General features: G+C 45.4%; 1 protein-coding gene across 1 annotated transcript in view; it reads right to left on the bottom strand.

Annotated features, from left to right (window-relative positions):
* Positions 1-16,629, bottom strand: part of ALDH2 (aldehyde dehydrogenase 2 family member) — a 96,132-nt gene that overhangs the window by 62,841 nt on the left and 16,662 nt on the right. The window contains exons 3-4 of the mRNA XM_069214831.1: positions 4,399-4,539; positions 823-902 (exon numbers count right to left, since the gene is read on the bottom strand). Coding sequence (XP_069070932.1) covers positions 823-902; positions 4,399-4,539 — 221 coding nt within the window. The remainder of the gene's footprint in view (positions 1-822; positions 903-4,398; positions 4,540-16,629) is intronic.

Raw genomic sequence — 16,629 nt, forward strand, 5'->3', positions numbered from 1 at the left:
TATGGAGTCTGCAGCAATTTAAACTCACACCGGTTATTTCTTGGGCAGTTATCACCAGGTTCACTCTGGCGATAAATGCTCGTGCAAACCTGTGTTAAAGGGCTAATAACTAAAAGCAAGTAGGCAGCACACATTATTTACCATTAATTAGCAAACACGTGTAAATAAGGGAAAAATATCGATGTGCAGAAAGTACGTTACTGAAATCACTAGAGGAAAGGCCTTAGTCATATGCTAAGCAGAAAAGGGTGGTGTTCAGGCCTCTCTGGAAAATCATTTGGAGTCTTGGGTGTGCAAGCACAGGCTTCCATGGTGAAAAACTTTGTTCATAGACAGATATAGTCCAAAATTAGCAATATCAGTACAAATGAGAAACAAGAAAGTTAACGTTGGTTGAACTCCGCTCAGAGTGAGCAAGACTTCAAGATCTTCAAACGTTATCCTCGTGCATTGCCATGCAAAACCATATGGACCAAGAACAACATTGGAACAGTGGCCTTTCTTTGGCAGGAAACCGGTGTAAAGATCGGAGGGCTGGCATGCTACAGCCCCCATCTCAGGTTCAGCAGGAACCCTTGCAAATTATTTTAGAATCTTTGACATCCTGCTAGTTCTTGGTTTGAGAGTGCAGTGAACTTTGTGTGGTTTTAGGTCGTTACGAAGGTAAGCAGCCTCAACTGAAAGAGTTTATTATCAAAATGACATTCCAATTGACATATTCTCTTCTGGCAGCACCATAATGATCAACAGACGTGTATCCAACACAATTTGAATACCTTTTCATAAGTTAAATGAATCATTTTGAAAGTGTGTTTCACATACCTTAAACATTTTATGGTCATCGCCAGATCCACTGCGTATGATACTGTGAAAGGTTTTCCATTATCCAACGTTTCCAGAGTCTATTAAAAAAAGAAAAAAAAAAAACATTATATGGTCCACAACAATCCCTAGGATGCTCCTGCAACATCTGTGGTTCTGTTCTACTATCGAACACCTGTGTAGTACTGAAGCCCCGATTTGGCATCAATGCACTACTGACAGCCTCAAAAATAAATATATATAGTTTCATAGCTTTAGAATATTTTCAAATATGATTTGTTCCGCAAATCCACCAGGACTAGGCATACACCCCTTCCATGAGTACTCATTTAATCTTGATAGATTCCCTCTCCAGCTCTCCTAGCCTTATGTAAAGCCCTTGAATATATCCAAGAACTAGACCTTCCCCAACCTCCAAAAGAAACAGAGAAAAGACTATCCTCATTGTTGCCTTTCAGGCTGTTGAGGTTGATTACTGCTGGCAGCCCTGAAAGGGTCTCTAATATCTGTTGCAACACGAGCGGTGCACTCCAGACATAAGAGACAATAATGGATGAAGTGATAGGTAGGCATAATTTGCAAAAAAAGGAGGGCAAAGGTTAGACTGGAGAGGAAAAGCTGACGCTTGGGAAGTGCACGGATTGCAGAAGATAGATTTCAAAAGCCATCCGGAGAGCAAACAGAGCTAGTGCTCATTGGCACACTTCTTTAGCAAAGCAACAATTCAACAACCGTTAGGGAGGTGCTACAATCCATTCATAGGGGTGTGGGTACTGCAAATTATGTATGTAATGACGAAGTTGCAGTATATTTAAACTTTGCGGCAGCTCCTAACCTCGTGAGGTGAGTGTTTTATATAGTGTTTACTGAAGGTTGAGAGAAGGCTAGGAAGAGGAGTTCAAGGCGGGAAGACTGAAAGCGCTTCAATCTCCCAGTTCAAGGGACATTTCAACATCCATGCTCCACACAGAAAAAGGACAGGTGTCCCCAGGCACGCAGACCTCCTAGAGTTATCTATGGAATCGGGATTCTTCCATGCACAGTAGCACTCAATTACAGCCGAGCCGGCGCCATCACGGTGCTCATGTTTATCAGCTTGAAAACCACAAAATACAGGCACTGAACACAAAACCGGACCAAAGGCTTCTGAAAGGCACAGGTTATTGATCTATGAATCCACACTAGCCAAGCTGGGCAGACTAACAGTTTGTTTCAGTCAGAGGATGCAACTGCTTTTATTAAACGGAAACCTTAGCCCGTCAAGATGGTCTTGTAACGGATGCCAGACAAAGTATCATAAAACAGCTTCAAACCCGAAACTAAATCGAAAAACCATACTACGTCATGAATATAAAAGTTAGCACGGAGCAGGAAAGGTTAAAAAAGAAGGTGGGAGAGAGGGAACAGCAGGTAGACGGACAGGAGGGACTCAGTGGCCATCCGTTGCCCGGCACAGAGGCCACGCCCCCAACGCAACCTAACAAACGAGGTGAAAATAAACAGCAACTCGCACACTCGACTGAGCACAGAGAAACGAGTGGTTTCACTTATAACGTGTTGCCCGGCAAAATCCTTAGTAATCAAAGCACTATGGAATACTGGACTAACACCGGACAAAACTGTGGAGACAGGCAGAAACTGTTCGGGAAAGATACGCCGAGAATTAGATTGTTAGGGCCAGATGTAGCAAATGTTTAGCGAGTCGCAAACGGCAAAATTTGCCGTTTGCGACTCGCTAAACGCGTATCCCAATGCAGAAATGCATTTCAGACTCGCAAATAGGAAGGGGTGTTCCCTTCCTATTTGCGAGTCGCATTGGGATGCAATACCATTTGCGACCGCATATGGGGTCGCAAATGGCATCGCAGTTACCATCCACTTCAAGTGGATGGTAACCCAATCGCAAATTGGAAGGGGTCCCCATGGGAACCCTTCCAGTTTGTGACTGGGGCTCAAAATATTTTTTCAGGGCAGGGAGTGGTCCAAGGGACCACTCCCTGCCCTGAAAAAAAACGAAACTAAAGGTTTCGTTTTTTTTGAAGTGCAGCTCGTTTTCCTGTTAGGAAAACAGGCTACACTTCAAAAAAAAAAAAAAACTGCTTTATTGAAAAGCAGGTCGCTAACATGGAGGTCTGCTGACGTCAGCAGGCCTCCATGTTAGCGAGTGCCTATACTCGCTATGGGGCCGCAATTTGCGACCCACCTCATGAATATTCATGAGGTGGGTCATTGCGACCCCATTGCGAGTTGCAGTCGGTGTCTAAGACACCGTACTGCATAGCAATTTGCTACTTGCAAATTGCGAGTCGCAGGGACTCGCAATTTGCAAGTCGCAAATTGCTAATTTGGTACATCTGGCCCTTAGTCTCTCAACCTTCCACCCCGACTACTCGTGGCATAGTCGTGGAAAAAGAGGGAGTCGGTGTTTTTGAGTCCATGACGGGAAGGGAAATGACAATGCAGGTTAAACAACAGTGGGGAGGTATCAGGGGTGTCAACACTCAAATGCAGCAGTATGACGGGTCGGTCCAACTTTGAAAGTCTCCACGCCCGAGATAACAAAGGTATTTATTTGCGCTAAATCAATAACTTCAGTATGTGTGGTAAAGTTCAACCTCGCACAGCACGTGGATGGTTACAAGAAACCGAGTATACTGCGTGCCATCGGTGCCACCAGATTAAAGCCTCAGAAGAAGTACCTGCGTCTTTGCGCCCGAACTGGTCTTCAAAACGCACCCACGCTCCTTCTACCACCACCACCAAGTGGTCATAAAGTTATACTGCAGAAGTTACCCAGAGTGCTTTTCAGGCTCACAGTGGTAACGCGGCAGAATGTATGGCTTGGATGAGCTACTGCAGAGAAGAGATGCTACTGCGCCACTTCCGCGCACCTTTCCACGCAGCGCTATCGGCGGCCCTACAATCACCAATCTGTCACCCTCTCTCAGGCCAACGGAGACCCCAGAACACTGATCTCGGCTGACACGCTACATTCTCAGTTTCGCCCTCAGCCCATGAGAAGGCACAGCGCCTGTATGTGTAAATGAGAGGAGCACTGGCAATCTCGACAACCCTCCAGTGCAGTGCCACAGAGACAAAGCCAAAGCTTTCTTCTAGTCTGCAGATTGGTCTACACGTTCCAATGGACATCTTAAACGGTCCCTGGTTGCACCTGAACATTCTGTACATTTTATGTATTCCTATGACTTCTCTGCCGCCCACCAGGCCTCTCCCCCGATAGGCTATCCTCAGACAGAGGAAGTCTGGCTTCCAATCAGGAGGGTATGCTCTCCCTCCACTCCACAGCCACCGAAACACCCATTTCCCAAGACCGCTCCTATTCTCTCCCGCTGGCTAATGTCAAGTTGGAACGCTCGTCAGCGGTAATACAACCATGACAAAAATCACACAAATTAGGGTAATTGTAACTATTGCTTTAAAAAAAAAAAAAAAAAAAAAAACCACACACACACTAGTACAAATAAGCAGCAGCCGAGCCTTTAGGGTTGTGTGAACAAGCACAACATGGAGACATTCATTACAAAGCCAATGGGGGTAAAAGGATAAAATACTCACCGCCAATTGAGTTTTGTCTCTTTCCATCAAGTCGGCCAAGCGATTCATCAGCAAACCCCTGTCAGAGGCATCCATTCTTCTCCAGGCAGAGCCTAAGTCAAAGGCATCTCTCGCGGCTTTCACTGCCTTGTCCACATCTGCCTGACAATAAATCACTCAATTAATAGTCAAAAGTTATATCAATACAAACAGCCGAGTATTCATGCCCACTGCCAAGTCCACCCCTAGTACACGCATGAGGGTATTAGGTATAGTAAAGCATTACCTCCGGATTAGTCTAATTCTTAATAAGTAGCAATTTGCTGAGAGAGGGTCATATATGTATAACTCTGTAGTCATGTACAAATAAATATAAGCTAGTTACGTCTAACTGCTAAACGAAATCATATCAGAGTCTCTTGTTTTAAAAGAGACTATTTAAAACACCTGATTCACATGGATCTCTCAATGCTTCCAGTTGGTGGGAGTCACAACTAATGTTTAGCAACCCCGACTTATGTTTCATTTTTAGACGTTCAAACGTAGCAAAACTAAGAGAAGGTCAGAAAAGGGAGGGGGGGGGGGGGCGAAGGAGTAAGAGAAAAAAAAAAAAAAAAAAAAAACCACACAACACACACACACACACACACACACACAGGAAAACAGTAACTAAAGGAGAAAAGCAGTGATGAAAACAAACAAACCTATAAGACTGTGTATAAGAGACAGGTAACTTAGGGTAGCAGATGAGAGGCATGATGTGGAATCAGAAACTCTGGCATTTGAGGTCGGTGGCTTTCGCATCCTAACACAAACTTTAGTCCAAGCACTTGCATTTTCTTAAGCACTGGGAGCACTCGGATATAAAACAGGGACCATTCAACAAGGTTGTAAAGTTATTTTGTTGAGGGGCACATTTACTAATGGATCACAGAGGACTTTAGCATGGACCATCATATGCCCTCCCCCATTAACAGAGAATTCAAAAAGCAATTCATCCCTAGGATTATCATCTACATCTAGGGCCACAGACTTCTATTTTTATCACTTGTGGTTTGAAAAACACAGGCTTTATAATAATTATTACAACACTGGAATGCAGGGAGCTCCATTTGAAACAAAAGTGCTCTGGGCTTCTAATGGCCGGTAGAAGCCTGGAGCTCCAACATTCCAATGTTGGTCATAAAAGTTGCTGTGAAAAAAGGCCTCAATGAGCCAGAGGGGATTTTAATCCCCTCAGGCTCCTTGAGGCCTTTGTTTAATTTAGTAGATCATACTGCCCTCTAGTGGCAGAATGTTTTAATAGCCTTATAGCCCTCCGTAGCAGGGCTGTACCAGCGTTAAAGTCACGCTCCCTTGTTAAAGGCCCTCAACTTCAGCTCAGGCCTTTAACGCTGGAGCTTTCGCCTTAATGACCAGTATAGCCCGCTATAGCAGGCTATATTAGAAGGACCAAGAGCCTTCAGTTCAGTTCAAGCATTGATATTCCATCTTTGACAATGGCTTACTCCGATTCTGATGTTGGCAGACTGTTCAACCTAGGATTTTATACATTGTGTGTATATATATATATATATATATATATATATATATATATATATATATATATATATATATACATAATAATCATCTGTCGCTACTGGTTATGAATTCATATCTTGAGCCAACTGGAGATCAACTTGCATGCCCATGATAACAAAGAGAGGAGTGTTTGAATGCAACACATCTAGAATATGGAGACCAAATATAAAGCTTTAAGAAATCATGAAGACTTAATACTTGTAAAAATAATTTCCTGGCATGTCTACTGTAATGAGATTGCGTCTCAGACAGCATTTCCCTAGGTCTTGTTTTCAGAACGTTTTTAGCTGTGGTCATTGACCTATTGTGTCTACACTGAGTGGGCCAACTGCTTATCATTTTTTGGCTTTCCTGTCAATCTAATTTCTTTGCTTATTTGATGGGGTTTTTAAATTACCCTGGAGCATAGTTTCTTTACAAACTTCTTGATTGAATAACTTTTATTCTTCCACAGGTCACATAAAGGAACTGCTGTTTTCTTTTTCTTGCAACATACCTTTTCTTACCCTCCTCCCCATATGCTGCATATTTCCTCAAACCCTAACCCCAACGCTCTCCGTGTTGGTTCCTAACCCTCCCAGTTAGCCTGCAAAAACACAGCAACAGGTATATTTAGACGAGACTTCACTAAAAATCTCACTGGATTGAGTTTTCTTTCATCTCCTGAATTCTACATGTGGCCTGCAACCCCAGGCCTGTCAGAAAGGCAGTATTTTTGGCCCTGGGCAGGATGCTGGCCAGCATTATGGCAGGGGGTGGGGGGGGGGGGGGACGGGATGATGCACTTGCACAACCAACATTTGAGTCAGAAGGTAGACCAATAGCTTGGCATGTGTACTGTAAAAAGCTAGACCTGTTAGCTTTGCCATTCTGCAAATCCAATGGCTAATCCTTAATTTGCCTAAATAGACACCATAAGAATAGGATTAACAAAAGCAAAGTTCAGCATGGAGACAAATTGTACAAGTTGTGCAACCATACGGAATGGAAAGTGTTCAGTTTCTTGGCACGCCCATCTGCATAAGAAATAAAGTGATCACTGTCTGACTGAAAACTCTGCAATATTAAACACTTCTGAGGGTTTAGATTCAAGCTCCACATCATGACAAACTATTCTGAGAGGTCTTTGAGGTGTAATAGGAACCGAATTTAAGAAACTAAAACAAACAGAGTCCTCTTAAAAGAAAGGAGGCGGGTAAGGGAGAAACTGCTCCACACTACTGCATCCTAACCGATTAGTTTCAGGTTACTTCCCAATTTTCAGCAGTGAAAACACTGATAAACAAATACTGCTGGTTAATGAAAACCCACACTTGGGAAGTATAGCACCTTTAATCTAAAACAATGGACCGCCCACGTGTGGTCTGCGGATGTCCAGGGGTCGGCAACACATTCCTGGGGGTTGGGGGCACAGGCCTGGGACGACCGGAAGGCACTTCTCCAGCTGGGGCCTCTCGGCAGAATCACATGCATGTTTTTATTTGTGCAGCAGTTGTAAACGCCCTCATATTTCTTTGTACAACCAGCAGCTTCCAGGCGAAAATAAAAGCATCAAGATAACTCTGGTGATTAATGTACTTGCTGGAGGAAGATGGGAGTTTTTTCTACTGGAAGTTTTAACACATCTAAGGTAGTGCAGAAGGTTAATATGCCTACTGCAAAGAACAGTACTTTATGTGCACAGCACAATGCTTTTGTCAGAGAGATTATTTTGTTACTCTGCAGTTTGTTAGAAATGGGGGTCTCTAGTTGGCAGTCAGTCTGAACCCTGTCCAAGTAGGGACCCTCACTCTAGTCAGGATAAGGGAGATAACCGTTCAGATAACCCCTGCTAACCACCTTGGTAGCATGGCACGAGCAGTCAGGCTTATCTCACAAGCAATGTGTAAAGCATTTGCACATAACACACAGAAACAAGTGAAAACACTACAAAAGGACACCACACCAGTTTTGGAAAAATAGCCAATATTTAGCTGTGTAAAACAAGACCAAAATGAGAAAATTCCAACATGCAGTGCTAAAGATATGAATTTTGTAAGGTTTAACTTAAAAATACAGTTCCTTGAAGTTGATAGCTCCACCTGGAGCTATCACGGCGTTGTGATCAACAAAACCAAACAGTTCAGGCTGGCCACGGCATCGCGGGCCAGCTATGGTGTCGAGAAGACCCGCAAGCAGTACCTTGGATTTGCAAGGCGTCGTGATCCTCACGGTGAGCTCCGGAGAACGGTGTCGCTGGCGTTGCGGTGTCAGTTCTGGAGTCGTCAGGCCCTTGAAGTTCACACGCGTTGCAGATTGAACTACAGGGTGATGAAGTCAGGTGCGCCGGCGTGGATGACGTCAGGGCTGTGGTTCAAAGCGGGACGATGAGACGTGCGGTGCCCACAGGTCACGGTGCAGGCAGCGGCTCGGTGACGGCATCCACCAGTCCAAGCATCCTCGGGACCAAGGCTGCGGTGTGAAGCAGGGTGGTGCGATGTGCGGAGTCCACAAGTCACGGTGCAGGCAGTGGCGTTGTTGTTGTTGTTGTTGCTGAAGCACTGTCGTTGGTAGGCCCAAGCCAGCAGTGCAGACGGGACGGTGCTTCGTGACCCTCACGAGCGTTGTCCACAGGCCAGGCAGGATGCCTTCTGACAACACAGGAGTCGATGATACTTGTGTTGGTGGACCGGGGCTGCGGTGCGGGACTGTGCATCGTGTACCTCACGAACGGTGTCCGCAGGCAGCAGTGCCAATGTCAGCAGGAGCATCGTCGTCAGGGTTGCCCAGACTGCGATATGCCAGAGTGCGGGGCCCAGAGGTCACGGTGCGAGCAGTGTCTTGGTGAGGTCATCTAATGACTGTGTCAGAGAGACCAGGGTTGCGGTGCAAACCGAGGCAATGCGACTCCGTGCAGCGTTGGCAGATCACGGTGCAGGTCAGCGGCATTGTTGGCAGCGTTGTGGTGGTTTCTCCTCGAGCAGCACAAAACACACAGTTCCCAGTGCGGCAGGTCGAGGAAACTGAAGTCTTTGGTGTCCCTGAGACTTCCAACAGGAGGCAAACTCTACTCCAAGCCCTTAGAGAACTCTCTCAAGCAGGATGCACAGCAAAGTTCACCCTTTGCACTCTTTTCAGGCAGAAGCAGCAACTGCAGGCCAGTCCAGCAAAGCAACACATCAAAGGGATAATATTCCTCCTCTAGCTCTTCTCCTTGCAGAGGTTCCTCTCGATTCCAGAAAGATTCTAAAAGTCTGGGGTTTTGGGTCTTCTTTGAACACCCTGTTATGCCTTTGAAGTTGGCAAACTTCAAAGCAAAGTGTCAAGTGTTTACTAGATCCTTCCTTATCCAGGCCAGGCCCCAGACACATACTTGGGGGGGGGGGGGGGGGGGGGGGGGGGGGGAGGGGGGGGCTGTATTGTGTGAGGGCAGGCACAGTCCTTTCAGGTGCGAGTGACCACTCCTCCCCTCCTTTTCAGGCACAGATGACTCATCAGGATATGCAGGCTACACCCGAGCCCCCTTTGTGTCACTGTCTAGAGGACCCAGACAGACAATCCACAAACAGGCAGAGTCACAGAGTGGTTTAAGCAAGAACATGCCTACTTTCTACAAGTTGCATTTTCAAACAGACAATTTAAAAACCAACTTCACTAAAAAGTGTATTTTTAAATTTTGAGTTCAGAGACCCTAAACACCAGATTATTATCTGCTCTCTAAGGGAATTTGTTCTTTAAGGATATTTAAAGGCAGCCCCCATGTTAACATATGAGAGAGAAAGGCCTTGCACAGTGAAAACTGAATCTGGCAGTATTTCACTGTTAGGACATATAAAGCACACTAGTATACGTCCTACCTTAAACATACACTGCACCCTGCCCCTGGGGCTATCCAGGGCCTACATTAGGGGTGGCTTACATGTAATAAAAGGGAAGGTTTAGGTCTGGCAAGGGGGTACACTTGCCAAGTCAAACTGGCAGTTTAAAACTGCACACACAGACACTGTAGTGGCAGGTCGGAGTCATGTTTACAGGGCTACTAATGTGAATGGCACAACCAGTGCTGCAGGCCCACTAGTAGTATTTGATTCACAGGCCACAGGCACCTCTGGGGCACTTTACTGGGAACTTATTAGTAAATCAAATATGCCAATTATGGATAAACCAATCCACAGTACAATTTATATGGGGAGCACTTGCACATTAGCACTGATTAGCAATGGTAAAGTGCGCAGACAATAACCAGCAAAAAACAGAGTCCAAAACCAGGAGGTCAGAAGGCAAAAAGACAAGGGAGACAGGGCAAAAAGCTGCCAGGTCTAAAACAGTTCATAAGTTACAATCGTAATCTAGCACAGTGAGCTATGAACTGCCATCAAAGAGCTGCATGCAAACTGCATGGCACAAATGAGAAAGTTTGTTTTACCTGTCTCTGTATTTATACACAAGCAAATCCTCTTTTTTCAGCAGCATTCTTATTATTAAAGTCAACACTAACCACTGTGTTATGTCCTGAATCCTGGGTTTGTGCTTCTCCAGATCAAGCACCCTTAGAAAATGCCAACCAGTGTAGATGACATGCAAGTCCTACACCTTATAGTCCCCTGTAAAGTGCTCCAGACACCCTACACTGGTACGAGAGGTGCTATAAAACAACTGAATTACATGTGACGACAGAGAGGCTATGGAGATATGAGAGGCCCTTATGGTTTTACTTCCTTTCCCCGCCACATATTTATGTGAAAAAGTTCTCAGATTTTATGTAACTAAAAAATAAAAACAAAAATCGCTTGGGAGATGTAGAATCGGACCTGAGGATTCAGCTTTCCTAGATAAAACCAAATATTGAAAAATGAGTCGCCAAGATTCAGCATCAACCTTCCCATTACATTTTTTCGATGTTTTCCACATCTTTTCACTAGAACATAATTATATCATTAGCAATACGAGTATTTGTTTGGGGTGTACTTGTTTGCGTATTTTTTACGAATTACTGTTTTAATGTTTGAAATTTAAATTGTACAAATTGAATGGCGGTCTCCGGCTTCTAGTAGCAATTCGGTGGGAGTCGTCAGGAGTCAAAAGATTGGAAACCAGTGATCTAAAAGATACCAAAAGCCATTCAGTCATAAGGTGGTTTTCACTCCCTTAGCCCTCATCATATATAAAACTGGGCTAATTGCATGCTCCATCCTCCTCAATTCAACAAGCGAGGTGGTCACTTTGGCTAAGTCCATATCACATACTAGGTACGTTGCCTCGTACCCAGCCAAAACAAATCAATGTGCCCTTCTTCCAGTTAGAAGCTGAAGTTGAGCCCGCTCGCTGGCTCCTTTCCGACAAATATACTTTTTGGCACGATCTGCTCCCTCGTTCAACAAGCAATACGGCCCGCACTGCGAAGCACCGACTTCGTCACACTTAAGTCAGTTTCCAAAATGAATCACGCGGGACTCATTCCGCAAGGGGCTTTAGGGCCTTGCTTTAGGTCTCCTAAGGCCTAAAGTGACAGACTGGAACATCGCGCTACAGCGATTTGAGGGTGGCCATGCGTGTGTACACTCAGTCTCCAGAAGGACTTACAAACTTGCTGCCACAACGATGCCATCTACTCTAACCGAGGACAGACGGACGGACGGACGCACTGTGTCCGTCTCCCGGAAATTTAAAAGTAAATGTGGTGTTTAGTCTTTCTCCTCGACTCCCGTAACTCCCCTTTCCTCCCCAAGGAGGTCGCGGGTGCCATGTAGTGCATATAACGTAATGTATAGACTTTAACAGCTTGCCAAATCGTCGTTAACTAAAAATTGGGCTCACTTACAGCACCCAGGTCAAAGCAACTAGTAGAGGCTAAAGGACTCTTCACGGGGTTTCAGCTAATGTACTTTCATACCTGTGCCCCAATACCCAACCTCGAAATAGCGCCGTAAACATCATAATATGGTTCGATGTGCTTTACAAAAACTCCACAGTAAGGCTGAGCGTCCCCGAGATTACTTAAAATGCACAATCAATTCCTCACCAGTAGCCTGGGGTTCACGAAGTCGTTGACGAACCCTAATTAGGCCGATATGCTGGCAACTGTTCATTTTAGCGATTCTTGCCAAGCACAACCTGCTCCGTGAATTTCCGGCACAGAAGCAGCTGGCCTTGTTTTCAAGTACGCGGCGACACCCCTTCAGCAGCAGCAGTTCTGCTTACAAACCAGCCCGCCCGAGTCAGGCGGAGACCACCGATGTCAAGGCCCGTCTCTCGCCTCCTGATTCCGCAAAACCAGATACCTCTGCGGGCTTCTGCGGCAGGGACTTGTCTTGTGGGACTTGGCGTAGGCGCTGCTGCAGGACAGTGCAGAACATTTTTGTCACGCTCTGCCTGCCATAGCGCTTTCTCCTTGCAGTTTTTTTAAAATGCATTTTTGATATCCGACCCTTCAGCACCACAGTTGCATGTTCTGCACATGACAAGAGATCCGATTGAGGCCTCAATGTGATAAATACATTATCCCGACTTTTTAAAAAAACATTTTTTATAAAAGCTCCCACTTTCCTCTTCTAAAATGTTTCCTTGTACGTTTTATGAGCGTGCTGAGCGGAGGCGGAGCAGTTTAAAGTCCCTTCGAGAACTGTAATACAGAGTATTTCCTCACTAACGCACCCTTTATCTTCACGAGGGAAACCGCCACGTATGGAAAATAATCTTTAGCACCCTGCGAGCGGATTTCATTTAGCAGTTATACTTCCGGTTCCTCTTGCACAACCTATCTACTCCCCAGTTTCCTTAATAGATGCTCGAAACCACACAGATAAAAAAAAAAAATAAAAAAAAAAAAGATAGTTTTGCAAACTGGTTGCAAAAGATTTTACCGAACTGAAAAACAAAAACAAAAAAACTTTTTAACTAGACATGGGATCTCAAACTCTGGTAGTCACCCGTTACATTTCATGAATATTACATTTAATGAACTGCAAACCCTGTGGAATGGCTTCTAATAGGAACTGCATTTATACAGCGCTCGCTACCTCTGACGAGGCGTTGAAGCGATCAATAATCACAGAAAAGGAGTTAAGGAGGGGGCAGCCCGAGGCTGTTTCCAACTAAGAAGCATGCTTGACTGCAGGCACAAATCGAAAGTGGCCACTGGTGCTGTAAACCTGTAAATAGAAACAAACAAGTCCGGTAGCACTTCATGCGTCCTCTAAGGAAATTCCAAACTGCAATCGAATCAAAAAGATATTCTTTCTCAAAACAAGAGCTCATGGATTTTAAGACGAAAAGCTTGGAGTGGGAGGGAAGTGAAGCTCCCCTGACCCATTATTGGCTAGTCCGTAAAATGTGGGCCTCCTATCACCTACACGTCACCTAATGTTTTCCTGCCGGTGGAAATGGCAGGACACTTGGCTCGGTTTAGTGATTTATGGGAGTCTCTCTAGTTTACAGTTTTCTTTTCCTTTCACCTCCGGGCTTGATTACAGCCTCTTTTGATTTGTTGCTGTGTTTTTTGTTAAGCCGGCAAGAGGCCTCTAGGCTGACTGGCTCACCTCCATGATTATAAACAAACCGCACAGCTACGCTCACTACAGCATTTTACAGACGGGGCCTGCTCATTGCCACTGAAGAGATTATATACGGACTCAGGTGAAACCCTCCTTTTCTGCATGTCGTCGCTTGCCAGCCGTGATGCGGTTACCCCACGCCACTCGGATTTGTGGGTGCATGGCAGCGATACGAGCCGCACATTTTGTGCACTAGCCAATAATGGGATGTTGTAGCACCACTGACCCTCCTCCCCAAGCTTTTCGGGTGGATGTTGCGGTCCAGGGACCATAGGGGACATTGTTAGCAACAGAGGGCGTGGTTCGGGACTTCAAAGGAGAGGGCAGTAAGGACTGACCCCTCCTTTATTGTTTGCCAGGTGGCAAGCGAGCAGTCATGGACAGTACGAATAGGCATGGAGTAAGCAACTGGAAGCTTGAGCTCCGCTAACACCTATCATGTTAAACCAAATTTTAGCATCTACCAGCCAATTCAGTGGACCCAAACAAACACAAGAGTCTAGCAAAGCCAGTATTCAGCGATTATCTGTCACCAAGGAAGAAGAGGGCATGGAGACAAAGTGGCCACTGGGATGTGGAAGGCCTGGAGTATTGATCACGGCAGCTTCCATCTTGGGTAAAGATAGAACTTAGTTAAAAGTGAGATGAAAGGACATCTTGTGCGTCTGGTAGCACCATTGAGTGAGAGACGAGCACGGGCCAAATGAGAAGCCAGGAGGAGAGAAAGTTCCCCCCCACCCCACCCCATACACCACATTCACCAGAAAACCCGCCACAGAAAGAGGTACATACAAACATATTTATTTATTGATCGCTTATAAGACACAAATAGGAGTTCATTTGACAATTAAGGTCAAGCTCACTGTTAGAAATAGGGTCTCTAGTTGGCAGTGGTTTGCACCCTGTCCAAGTAGGAACCCTCACTCTAGTCAGGGTAAGGGAGTCACACAGATAAGATAACCCCTGATCACCCCCTTGGTAGCTTGGCACATCTCAAAGGCAATATGTAAAGTATTTACACATACATTGAAAACACCACAAAAAGTACTCCACACCAGTTTAGAAAAATAGCCAATATGTATCTGAGCAAAACAAGACCAAAAATGACAAAGATCCAACATTCACAAGTAAAGATACCGATTTTGAAAGATTAACTGCAGTATAGTGCTTAGAAACACAATAGCTCCGAATTGGGGTATCACAGTGTCTTGACGGAGTTGTTCCCAACAAACCAATGCCCCTTGCGAGTGCGGGCCGGTCGTGGAGTTGCACAGACCCCAGGTACAGTACCTTGGGAAACAATGCAGAAACAAAGATGTTGCATGGGGAGGGTGAAGTGAGGCATTGTTGGAGCCAATGTGGTGTCTGCTCACTACTGCTACCAGGGAGGTGAGGCGCTGGTTCATTACTGCTAGGTAAACAAGGCTTCAGTTTCTTTCTTTGCAGGGGAGGTGATGCGGCTTCAGTGGTGAAGCTTTGGTTCATTACAACAAGGTTGGGGGGGGGGGGGGGGTGGGGGAAGGGGTGTTCGATGAATCCAGTAGGTCAAAATGCAAGACATCGACTTTGCGGTGTCGCAATCAGACCTCTAGGTCAAAGGTACTGAGGCACAGTCTGGTGTCACGGACATCAGTGACATGCCACTTGCGGCTCACGCTGAGGCGGGACTTCGGAGGCACTGCAAGGACGTCGGGCCTGCGGTCGTTGCACTTCGCTCCGCTGCAGGTGGCGCAGTGTAAGACAGCAGCGCCGAAGTAGTTTCTGAGGTCGATGCACTGGTTTCTTCCTTGTTGCACAGACCTGAGTCCCGATGGCCCAGGAACTGGATTTGGCACCACTTGACAAGTCTGGACTCTTGGCAAGAGAGCCCAGGTGCTGGCAGGTAAAGTCTTTTATGTCCCTGATACTAAACTGGAAGCAAGCTGAGTCCAAGCCCTTGGAGAACCTTTGGAAGCAGGAAGGAGAAAACCTAATACAGTTCTTTCACTCCCTGGACAGAAGCAGCAGGCCAACACAACAAAGCGACAGGCAGAGTGGCAGTCCCTCCTACAGCATACAGCTCTTCTTCCTGGCACAATTTCCTCAGTCCAGAAGGATTCCAACTTTGTGGGGTCAGAGGTCCAACAATGACCCAGATAAAGAATATATCTGTCAAGACGATGATGAAGCACGTCACTAGGAACGCTAGTGGGCAAGGGTTGGTTTAAAAGAAAAAAGGGATGCCCCTTCATGAGATGTTTAGAGACTACTGGCATAGATCTAAGTGAGTTCACACTCTTTTTGGTTTTCTTTGATTAACAGATGGGAAGTGCAGCAAACCCACTTCAAAACTAACTCACCCCTTTGATTATGCTCCTGCAAAGGTCTATACATATTCAAGAAAGAAGTGTTGGGACACATTAAATACATCCTAAGGTATCAGTTATCGGCAAGCCAAAAAGTCATTGTTTGGGATTAGTCCAAAACAATTGAAAGGTATAAGGTCCAAAGAACAAGCCTTGGCTAAACACATGGTAGGAGCCACTAGGTAGCTCATCGTACTCTTCTGGAAAAATAAAGACCCACCTCACATAGCCCTATGGTTCAATAGACTATGGCAAGTTTAGTAATGAAGCAGATCCCACATAACCTCAGACACACAGACAAGAAATTAATAGCACACTGGCAGCCTCTAATCAGATATTTGTTGAAGTTGGAATTCATATGCGTCAACCCTTCACTTGTTGGCGCCTTGTGACTATTTGATGAACCAAAGATGAAGTACCAGACTGAGGCACGAGATGACGCCAATGCTCCACCTGCCTCCAAGCCATCACGCAGAGCTTCCTACTCTTATGAAGAAGACAGCACCAACTAGCTGAAGGTAACTCCTGATAGATCATGAGACCCCCTTGATAAAGTGTACTGACTTTGATAAAGTAGATGTCGGCCAATAGCTTTAATTTCTCTTGCTCACACTTGAATTTTTAAAAGTTAAGCTGGGTGGATGGAGGGGATCAGAGAAGGATTTGTACCTTATCTCAATTATCTGTCGTCAACAATTATTCTGTAATAGGCCAAGCCTCTAAAGTATGAAACTTACATATTTTCAGTGTGTTTTTGCTAACCTTGCTATTTCAATCACTCCAAGATACATACA

This window comes from Pleurodeles waltl, chromosome 11 (assembly GCF_031143425.1).
Source record: "Pleurodeles waltl isolate 20211129_DDA chromosome 11, aPleWal1.hap1.20221129, whole genome shotgun sequence".
Classification (NCBI taxonomy): Eukaryota; Metazoa; Chordata; class Amphibia; order Caudata; family Salamandridae; genus Pleurodeles; species Pleurodeles waltl.